This window comes from Scardinius erythrophthalmus, assembly GCF_964197995.2.
Source record: "Scardinius erythrophthalmus genome assembly, chromosome: 9".
Classification (NCBI taxonomy): domain Eukaryota; kingdom Metazoa; phylum Chordata; class Actinopteri; order Cypriniformes; family Leuciscidae; genus Scardinius; species Scardinius erythrophthalmus.
Window position 1 is genome coordinate 9,975,780 of NC_138229.1, and position 11,789 is coordinate 9,987,568.

General features: G+C 37.9%; 1 protein-coding gene across 2 annotated transcripts; it reads right to left on the minus strand.

Annotated features, from left to right (window-relative positions):
- Nucleotides 1-662: 662 nt before the first annotated feature.
- itgb1b.2 (integrin, beta 1b.2) lies at nt 663-10,749 on the minus strand. 2 transcript variants are annotated; one of them, XM_081374276.1, is made up of 14 exons: nt 10,612-10,749; nt 9,921-9,987; nt 9,577-9,662; nt 9,266-9,470; nt 8,261-8,431; nt 7,991-8,181; nt 7,516-7,608; nt 6,964-7,059; nt 6,751-6,840; nt 4,467-4,607; nt 3,173-3,375; nt 2,844-3,082; nt 1,436-1,653; nt 663-792 (listed from the first exon to the last, which is right to left on the minus strand). In XM_081374276.1, exons 2-13 carry the CDS (start codon nt 9,985-9,987, stop codon nt 1,442-1,444), a joined length of 1,794 nt encoding a protein of 597 aa, XP_081230402.1. In that variant the 5' UTR covers nt 10,612-10,749; the 3' UTR covers nt 663-792; nt 1,436-1,441. The 2 variants fall into 2 exon arrangements, with proteins under 2 accessions (XP_081230402.1, XP_081230401.1); XM_081374275.1 differs by lacking the exon at nt 663-792 and having other exon boundaries at nt 1,294-1,653.
- Nucleotides 10,750-11,789: the final 1,040 nt, after the last annotated feature.

Sequence of the window (11,789 nt, forward strand, 5' to 3'; positions counted from 1 at the left end):
TCCAAAACTTTCTACGGCTCTAAACACTTTCTAGATCTACAAAAAAAAAAAAAAAAAAAAATTAAGTAAATAATTGGAATATGTTATGTTAGTGTGAAAAAGATATAGGGACATTAGTTGTCTTCGGGGGCCCTGGAGACCCCGCAATGTAAATATACAAAATTCATCATCAAAATCAGAAACAACGTAGAACACATAGACAGAAATAAACTGGCACACTTCCAACAATGCAAAAAACATCCACAATGCACAATGATCATAAAATAGTCCAAAATGTGGAGCCACCACAAAAATAAATTTGGTGACACTGACACATCGACAATGTGAACACTCACTCACACACACACACATACACAGAGAGGGAGAGAGAAAGAGACAAAAGTTACTGCTGTATTTGCTCATTTATGCTGTTCAGTTCATTGCATTTTGATGTTCATGTCATGTATTTGTACTCAATATATAATATAACTGTACATATCTGTTCTGTTACAGTTAGTAACTGAAGTGTAGATTACATTTGTATAATTATATGAAAAAAAGAAGATTGTTTTGTTTTATTGGTTTATTTAAGAGGGGACAGTGCAATTTCATAAAACACATGAACAAACATGGTTAAGAAAAGCCAGAATTAGCCAAAAGGCTATTTTTCATCTGTAGTCCCCTGGCCAAGATGTAAAAAAAGCATTAAAATTGAAAATAAATGAATAAATGATATATGTAAAGTTTCTGCATTCTTTCTCACATGTACGTTTCTTGATACCCATACCAAACTGTTGGCACTCAACACAATCCCTTGGAGGAAAACACACAGGAATGTATTTAGTGCTGCTAGATAAGATTAAATCTGTTTTAGAGCACCAGTGATTAGTAATTAGAAGAAAAGTTATTCATAAAAAAAAAATGACTACAAGCAAGTAGTTCAACCCATAGATATCATATAAAGGCTAGATGTCTTAAGGCGGAGTCACTTCCGGCATCACCGGCGGCCATCTTACCACAGGGCTCTGTGAGTTAAGGTGAGTGATCAGCACGCACACAAATCCTCTTATCTCGCTCAAATCTTCACGGATTTACAAACGGTTTGGTTTCTTACAAACGTCATTAACGTGGCTATAATTATTTCATATGGAAGTCCATTTGTATAATTATTCATATGTATGCAGTCAGTGTCATAGCTACATCTCTGACGTTTATAACAAACCAAACCGTTTGAAAATCGGTAGAAAATTGAGCAAGTTATGGTTATTTAAAAGTACATGCACCATGTTAGGAGTGAGCGAGCACCCTGTGGTAAGATGGCCGCCGTGTGCGGACCTCGACCTCCATTGGCCAGCAGCGCGGACGAGACATCTAGCCTTTTATGATATCTATGGTTCAACCCACGGGGTTAGCTTTGTTAGCTTAACCATTAGAAAGTGTTCTGCCAATAACTCACTTGTGTTCATTGCAAATTGCAGGTTGGGCAGATTTCACAGGTCGGACCCTCAAACTTTGAGTCTGTACATTTACACACGCCACACTCGCAGGTGCCCCGGCCGTTACAGATCTGTTTGTTACTGGCCAGACAGGTGGAGGTGTCTAGAGGGCAGTCGCATGCACTACCGAAGTAGTCAGCATTACAAATACACTGTCCGCATTCACATCGTCCATGACCTGTGGGGGAAAGGATGCCTTGGTGATAAATCCGTCTTAACCGTGCAATAACATTTTTGTCTTGTTTTCTAGTACAAATATCTAAACAGTCTTAATTCAAAATTCCATTACTTGAGAACGAAATGACTTACGAAGTCTTGTTTTCTGAAAAATATATCAAAATTAAGTTTAAAACAAGAAAAATATCTGTCAATGGGAAAAGAAAAATAATCTTGTTTTTCCTATGAATTTCTATACATTTTCACACAAAACTCTAGCCTGGGAAAACCCAGACAACGTACGGCAAATTTAGATTTGCTCTGCAAGTAGTCTGGCAAAGAGCTCATTCAAGTCCATTTTCATGCCGTCGAAATCGCGGCACCAATCAGAAACGTTGAGGCGGGCTTTACACGATGATGATCGCTCTGATTGGTTTTAGGTCTAGCCTACACATGAGGACAGTCTCCATGAAAGACCCACTGGCAGATGAACGTGCTACTACATTTGATTTCTCTCTCTTTCTTTCTGATTGACAGGGCAGTTTACGTGACAGGATGCACGCAACAGATCCGTCCGATAAAGATGACGAAGTAGGCTACTATGTCCCAAAGCTTGCCTACTTTTTTGCTACACATTCAAAAGTAAATACATTTTCTTCACAAAAAGAGTAGCCTACATACTTTTATGGCGTAGTGTAACTTAGGTGAATTGATTTTGGGACGCAGTATATGGCTTTACATTATGACGATCGCTCTGATTGGTTTTAGGAGTTTTAGGTCTATCCAATTCTGCGCCCAGAGGCATTTGAGCGACCTCCTTTGGTGACGCCCCTTTGGAAATTAGTTATTGAAGAAGCTTTGCCAGAGGATAACTTAGTTACTACTGAGAATGGTCTGGTTTTAACCAGGCTAACAAAACTCAATATCTAAAGTCATTTTGCATATCCAGTTAATATATCTTGATTTAAGAATTAATAGATATTTATACTGGAAAACAAAACAAGAACACTAAGAAAATATTTATTTGCAGTGTTCAAGCAAATGCAGCAGCTTTTTAATCCAATAAAGTATTTTGTATTCTGAAAATAAAATGGGATGCAAATGCAATTTCATGTTGATTTTAACTGTTCTATAATTTTAATTTAGGAGAAGTGAACATTAAACACTAAAATTTGTATAAGATAAATAGAAAAATCCTTAAAAGAGACGTACCTCCACAGAGCTTGTTGTTGGATCGGTCGCAGCTAAAGTTGTCGCACTCGCAGAACCTTCCGCTGTATCTCTCCTCTGGGTTGTCTCTTTTCTTACACTCGCACGTTCCACAGACACATTCTCCATTGTTGCTGCAGACCTCTGTCTCTTTACCTATACGACAATATGCATCAAAATCGTCTGTTTCAACCTCATCTTGGCTGCACTCGCATAACCTGCCTAATCGGCCATCATTACACCTGATATGATAAAGAAAACATTGAATCAGAATGATTGTCATACTTGGTTGTCTGCATTTGCATATGAGAGAGAGTGACAGCTTCTCAAACCTGCATACTCCACACTCCAGGGTACCGTTGCCGAAGTGACACGATGGGCTGTTTGGGATTCCATCTTTGTGACACTCACATTCACAGATGAAGTTGAGGACGACCTCCACCTCCTCGTTGAAGCCCAGCGGTTTGATCTTTATCGTCTCTGACTTACCATTAGATGGACAACCTTTAGCCGTGATTTCTACATCAAACGTCACCTATGAGGCACAACACATTGTTTTATGTTCCAGGTGGCATATCATTTATAAAAATGGAAATAGCCAGCAGGGTGTACAGGGAAACGAAAGCTTTTATTTGTGACATGTTCTTTTCAATGCTAAGTCCTTGTGCACATTATAAGACAGACGCTCTTTCCAGAAGTCCTTCCACGACACATCACATATGATTATATTTTGTATAAATTATTTTTTTTCTTGCCTTTTTAGTTATCAGGAACATACATTAGTTTTTTTTTTACCTGCAGAAATTAAAAATAAATAAATAAACATAAATAAATAGATAACTGGCTTGATAAAACAAATGTAATTCATTTGAATTAAATTAATTAACTTTTTCCATCATTTATTATTTTCTGTTTTTATTTTTATACTTTTTAACTATTATTTATTTATGCGTTAATTTATTTTTATATTTTTTTATTCCCACATGTATTTATTTCCATATTTCTTTATTTATACATTTATTTATCTCTGCTTTTTCATGTGCAACATGGACACGAGGGAGGCGGTTCATGCATAGCTCCAGTGTGTTATTGGTTGAGAGCTCACGTATAGAAGTGTCAGATCTAACTAAGCGATAGAGATCAGAGTTTGCTACAGGACGTGGCAGATCAGCTGGAGAGTTAGTTATCTTCACCCATTTTCATTATGTTGAATTCTTTCATATAGTGAACTTTAGGATGCAGGATTTCAGCCAAAAACCAGCATATACATTATCCACACTGAAATAGTGCAACATAGAGATTGTTTTTGCATTGTTTTGAACAGAATGGAAAACAAAGATAGCTAGTTGGAACTAGTCTTGATTCTATTATTTTTGGACTCCTGTTTCCCACACATTGACCTCCACTACCAGTCTTTCCTTTCACAATTTCATTGGGTATTGCTGTAGCTCCTCTGCTTGTCAGAGAAAGTCAGGTTGGCTAAATTTTAAACAAGAAGAAATTCATCCTAGCATCTGCGACTACTCAAATTGGAACATGTCTTAGAAATATGCAGACTAGGAGAGCATTGGTTCCTTTACATGCACAGACAAGTTCAGATGGCTTTTATTGCGTTCACTCTCTCACCTCATCCCCAATGGAGATGTTGGAGCATGTGTGCCCTCTATCTCCTTTTCTGCTCACTCCGTTCTTGCAGTGGGAGACGTAGGAGATGGACACACCAGCAGGTAGCTTGCTGTTATCCAGAATGACCTCTGCGGACAAGGACTGATAGAGAGAATTAAACACAGAGAGTATATTAGTGCTGGGAAAATGAAATATTCATTCAAATCCTACATTTATAGGGATAGTTCACTCTGTTCATTTCTGTTTTATACTCAGCCTCATCATCGTTCTAAACCTGTATGAATGTCTTCTGTGGGATAGGTTAGGGTTAGACATTTTGAAATTCAATGTTTTTCACAGAGGAAAGAAAGTCATGCGGGTTTATGAGTGACATGAGACTAAAATAAACAATTAAAGCTTTCTTTTTGGGGTCAACTATTACTTTTTTTATAACTTTTACTATTTTTCTCTCGGGCCGGATGCAAAAACATAGCCATTATCAGGGCTGGACTGGTAATCTGGCATACCGGGCAAATGCCCGGTGGACCGACGTGCTTTTGGGCCGATACATCTCATACTTTTTTTTTTTTTTTTTTTTTAACGGCCCATAAAACTCGTACATCGGCGGCCCATTCGTTTTGTTTTGTTTAATTGACGGCGCTGGGTTAGTGCCGGTGTAATGCATTGGTCAAAAAAAAAGTAAGCGTTAGTTTTTTTTTTTTCACTGACAGACCGGCCCATGAAACGCGTAGATCAGCGGCCCATTGGTTGTTTTCTTGATTGACACTGGGCTGGCCCAATCACATCTTTAAACACCTCCCCCTCTGGGCTTTGAGTGAGCGTGCAGTGTCAAGTGTGTATCTGTCAAAATAGTCTGAGAGATGGAGAAGAAACGCAAGGAATGTGCAGAGAAATAGCGTGAAAAATAGATACAGGCCCTTCAAGCAGACGCTGTAAAATGTGTCAAGATATATGTTTTCTGCAGCAGCAGGACCTTCATCAGCTCCAGTGGCTGATGAGGAGGATCAGGAGAGAGATGAGAAAGTGTAACGTAGAGTCCGCGGTAAGCAGAACTACTTTCAAAACACTTTGGCTATGAGTGTAGGAACCCATAACCCAGTTACAGATTATTTCCACATCTGCATAGTTGACGATTACAGCAATTTACTAGAAGTTTAATGAGACGCGTTTGTATCCATGTTTTCCGCCAAAATAAATGCTTGATGCAGTTTCCGTCAAAATAAAAGATCATGTGCTTATCTCTTTCAAGTATAGAAATTAGTACAAAACTAATTATGAAAGTTTTCTTTATTTTTCGGTGCATTATTTTTTACAATATATGGCTATTAGGCTACTATCATGAGATTAATATTATAACTATTATTATGTAGTGTAATATAGACAGACACTGTTACTAAAAGAGGTTTGATTTTTTTCTTTGTTATACTTGCACAGTGAATATGGGTTGGAGCTTTTAATTTTGAACCCTCAAACTGCACTAGATTGATGAATTTAACATTAAAATGCACAAAATTTTCTTAGGGGGACCATGCCCCCAACCCCCCCTAGAAGGACCGAGGTCCACACACCACAGTTTTACCAAAATTCCTGTGAGAAACACTGGTATTGCTATGCCAATGCAGCTTATAGCTTGTTTTTTGGATTCACCACTGTGTGGAGTATAGTTCGACTGTATTAATAAATTACAATTTTGTACTTATTTCATCTGTTAACTCTCACTCGTTCATACTCACTCACATGGCATTAGTGGTTTTAATGAATAGGAGTTGAACAAAAACATATTCAAAGGCGTGCAAAGATGGGTGGTGTTTATGATCATATGTAGTGGGCCAGTCTGGGCCAAAATGCCAGGGCCGATTTTCTGTCCCAGGCCAGCCCTGGCCATTATGTTAAGACAGTGTCTTAAGTTTTAGTATGACACACTAGCAGTAAATCAGTGGCAGTCAGTCTTACTTTTTGGCATCAAATTAGACCAATCTATGTTTTTATGTGTTTTAACTGATTTAAATAAGCTATGAACAGTCTTAAAGAAAATCATTTGATGTCTAACTTGTAAGACTAGTCTTAGCGGTTTATGCACCAAGCCAGTCGCACTTTAAGAACTATGAATTATGAACAACCTTAAAACATTGGAACTGGCGGTAAAGTGAATTCCTTTGTACGCAAGTGAAAAATAACAGCGGTTTTAGTTTCTTTTCTTTTGAACTGTAAGAGGAACTAGAGCTTACCACAGCCAACCATTACTTCACATTTTATAGACATCTGATGCATAACTTGAACTCACATTATAGGAATCAATGATGAGCTGGATGACATTGGAAGAGGAGGTAGACAGTGTCCCCACTGTAGATTTAGGGATTAGAGCAGAGAGCTCCTATTGTGCACACACATATATACATCATGAATCAACACAGACTATAATCTGAGTTAAAATTGATGCTTAAATAATGAGATGATGTTGCAATCAGGAGAAGATATATTACATGCATGCACAGACCTCATAAAGAGCCCGGAATTGCTCTGTCACAGCAAAGATGGTCTGAATGTTGTTGTCACTCAGTGTGTCTACTAGCTGAGAGATGGTGGGGTAGTCCTGCAAAAAATAACTCAAATGAAAGACATGCTCTGATTTTTCCAGTTGTCTGCCTGCCTGTCTATCTGTCTATCTATCTGTAAAACTCACACTTACAAAGTAGTTGCTCATGGTGTACATATTATTGGAAAGATGGCATTTCCCATCATTAATTTTATGAACAGCAGCTATGCTAATTATTTCCCATCAGCTTTTCTGTTGTTCTGTTGAGGTAAATAGAGTTCGTCAGCTCCAGTTTGTATCCAGCCTCTCATGGAAACTTCAGATGCCCCAACACCCGTGAAGAGACGACTCAACGCTGGCGATATGTTATCCCCTAAATTAATACATGATTAAATAACTGTATTTTTCTATGTACATTTCTGAAATGCACTTTCTGTAAAGCTGCTTTGAAACAATATGTATTGTGAAAAGCACTATACAAATAAATTTGAATTGAATTGAATTTGGACGAACAATGCCGCCCAGTTTTCCATCTCCAGCAAAATGGAATCCAGCATCCGTGGAAAACACGAGGAGACGAGTGACATTCCTCCAGCCAATCTCTTTCTGAGGAACAATCAAAACAAAGCAGACAGAACTCAGCTTTAAATGGTCAAGTTTTGTCCAAACATGTTCAGTAGCTAATGTTCAGTAGCATGCTGCTCCCTATGACTCAATAAGAATGATTAATGAGATTGTGTCAATCACACGTTGACTACATGGTGATGAAGTAATTTTGTGTATACATAATCTGAAAATTTGTATTAAACTACAGGATTTCTAAACTGGTAGCATTTACCATTTGTAAAAAAAAAAAACTATTTTATTGGAACAAAAAGAAAGTAGTTGCAACCATTCACAGGGCGCGTACAACACTCCATGTACTAACATGTACCGGAGACTTTGCCCGTAGTTCTGTGGCATTTATGGAATGTTGAACTCGACCCACCTCGAAGACAGCAGCTTGCATGATTGTATCAAATCCTGCCTCTAGAGAGTCCAGGTTTCCAGAGGTTTTCTGTTTGCTGACTTCTTGGGTGAACAATGTGCTGTCGCTGGTCAAACTCAGGATGTTTTTGTAGCTGAAGGGTGCTGTGCAGTCATTTGGAAAACATGGGTTCTCCAAGAATGAACCAAAACCTGCAAGCAAGAGTTTGCAGATCATTTATCGGTTTTAATACCGCAAAGGCGTGAATGTGAGCATGTGTGTACTCCTAACCGATCCGCAGGTTTTTAGTGATGTACCGCATCTCCTTAGCAAGGTCGGCTCCCAGATTCTTGACATTCTCAAGATTAGTTCGCATAGAGTCACTGAGGTCCATCAGGAAGTACAGATCGATGGGATAATCCTCTCCCCTCTTGAACGTGAGAGTAAACTTCTGCGGTTCATCTGTCGAGTGACAAAGACGAGAGAGAAAAAGAAATATGTTGCTCACAGTCACATGCCAATTCTCCTGTGAGCTTGAATAATCTTGATAAAAACGTTTTACTTTCTTTCCTGAAAAAATATATACAATGTTGAAATATGCTATGATGAATGCTATGAACAATTTGCTAAAAATATTTTACTTAATTGGATCAGTGATAAGTCTCCATCTCTTAAAGGTTGGCGTAAGGTTATTTTTGAGTTGATTCTCCTGGAGTGTCTTACCTATGTATTACATCAAAAAACAAGCCAGTTTTATAAAGTCTGGACCCCATATCTGGACTATTTGAAAACTCATCTTCGCCCTATTATATTACAAGGAATAATGTAATTTGTATAACTCTCTATACATTGAACCTTTGTCCTCTTCTGCATCTTTTTGATTGTTTTGTTTTTAATTCTCTAATCTGTTTTACTATGGTGTAGTTCTGTTTTATATGCAAATCTGAGCTATTGGTGGTCCTTTATTTTTTATTTAATTTTTTTGTGATGTCTTGTTATTGTTGTATTATAATGAAAATTCAACAAACATAATAAAAAATTAATAAAGGAGTTGTTCACTTAGTAAAAAAAAACAAAATTAAAGCCTGTCATCATAATGTTGTCGGAAACAACAGGACTCATGCAGGACACCAGGTTTATTCTTATTCTTAATGGGAAAATCATATTAAAACCTAAATGATATTTTGCTATTCAACGATCATGAAAGGGTGTTCATATCCAATTTTTAACTAGGAAACTGTGAACTTGTCCTGATTCATATTTTCATATTTTTGGTTCACAGGTGGGGTCCAGTACCTGATCGGAGGTTCAGGGTGAATTTCTGTGGCTGAATCTGGATGAACTCTTCAGGCCTCCGATTTTCTCCTCCATCATTTTTACGGTTTGTGACAGGTTTGTTCTTGTCGATGGTGAACGTTCCTCGAGGGTTTTCTATGCCGAGTGGAGTGCAACCAGCCTTTTGCAGAGACTCCTTTTCATCACAGCGTGAAGGTTTGAAATCCTGAAAGCAGAGACTTGCTAAGTTCACATGTTCCGGTAAGATTCGGATAATCTTCCAGAGTCAGACGAGAAGTTGACAATCAAACGTTGTAGACAAAGTAACTTACTGGATCTTTGCACCACACACACTGTGGCCCGGCCTGAATACACTCTCCACATGTTTTGGCATTTGCAGAAATGCATGCATTGGTGTCTGAGTACAAAACACATACACAACAACTTTAGAAGACAAGATCTAACATTACAATGTTATGTAAGATTCTTAAATAATAGTTTTCCAGCAACTAAAGCATTAAGAAAACAAAAGCTAACAAGAAGCTCTTTTGAAGAATAACTAAAGAAAGTAGCCTCAAAATTACTATGAGATAAACTCATAAACCTAAACATTAAAAGAATGCACCCTGAGGCTACAGAAAGTAGCTGTGTTGTTGGCGATAAATGACTTCCTTACCTGTTTTTGCTCTGACATGAGAGACAAATCCTAGAAGAGCTGATATTAACAACACTCTCATATCCATCTAAATGCAGAAGAACCTCATAAATTACACAGAAACACATCAGGAAGAGAGAGATAATCACTTATACAAATACACAAAATCCTTGTTTGACACTCTTTGGCCTACTGTGAATGATTGATCAATATATTTTGTTAAATACGTTTGATTAAGAAATACCATTCTTTGCACCAAAAAGTAGGTTTCCGTAAAAAAAAGGACTGGCAAACAGGAGTCTCTCTGACTCAGAACAATTGAAAGAGACAGTTAATCATTGACTTAGATTACAAATAAGATATTGAGAAAGAAAAAGCAGCCCCAAGAAACAGGCTCTTACTTGTCTGTTAATCTGAGTAATATCAAAGTTCCTTTAAGACTATTGTTATTCTTTAGTCTTTGGTAATGTACAAATACATATATTTATATAATATAAACATGTATATGTAAATACACTAAATGATTGATCCCTGATTTACATTGTAGTAGTTTGTCTTTATGGATTTGCTCAACAATTTTGATCAGAAAAACATTTTCAAAAACAATATTTACATGCATATTCTGTGACTAGTAAAATGTCATGATATTTTTATGGGCATTTTATAATAAGTGGAAATAAATAAGTGTTAAAATAAAAGCTTAGTTACTTACCTTAACGCATGCTCCTGGCTCTTTCAAGAAATGTGTGTTTATGACGTAAATGTTTATATGATCAACTTTTCCTGATGTCTTGAGTTACACTCCAGGTTACTGTAGTCCTGCAAGCATTTGAAGAATGTGTTTCTGAAACGGCACACAAAACAAAATCGAAACGGTTTGTACTTGAGTGTGTGTGAGGTGTGTGAGCAGGTCTTTTTCAGTAGTTCAGCAGCAGCAGCAGCAGCAGCAGCTCAGTCTCACACCTTACAAACACAGAAAATACAAACTGAGGGTTGTATGGTTTGGGCTGGACATGTAAAGAGTGAGGCTCCTCCTCCAGAACAGACTCACATTAGAAAAAAAGATTTGACTTGCATTAAACTATAACAATATAAATAAAGCTGCGAGCAGCGATTACGGGCCCAAGCCAGTGGCACCGCAACCCCAGTGCCTTTAGTTACTTAAAGGCACCGGGGTGGCGGTGCCGCCGGCTTTGGCCCTTCATCGCTGCTCACAGCTATATATATATATATATATATATATATATATATATATATATATACAGTGAGGAAAATAAGTATTTGAACACCGTGCTATTTTGCAAGTTCTCCCACTTAGAAATCATGGAGGGGTCTGAAATTGTCATCGTAGGTGCATGTCCACTGTGAGAGACATAATCTAAAAAAAAAAATCCAGAAATCACAATGTATGATTTTTTAACTATTTATTTGTGTGATACAGCTGCAAATAAGTATTTGAACACCTGAGAAAATCTATGTTAATATTTGGTACAGTAGCCTTTGTTTGCAATTACAGAGGTCAAACGTTTCCTGTAGTTTTTCACCAGGTTTGCACACACTGCAGAAGGGATTTTGGCCCACTCCTCCACACAGATCTTCTCTAGATCAGTCAGGTTTATGGGCTGTTGCTGAGAAACACAGAGTTTGAGCTCCCTCCAAAGATTCTCTATTGGGTTTAGGTCTGGAGACTGGCTAGGCCATGCCAGAACCTTGATATGCTTCTTACAGAGCCACTCCTTGGTTATCCTGGCTGTGTGCTTCGGGTCATTAAGACCCAGCCTCGACCCATCTTCAATGCTCTAACTGAGGGAAGGAGGTTGTTCCCCAAAATCTCGCAATACATGGCCCCGGTCATCCTCTCCTTAATACAGTCGCCCTGTCCCATGTGCA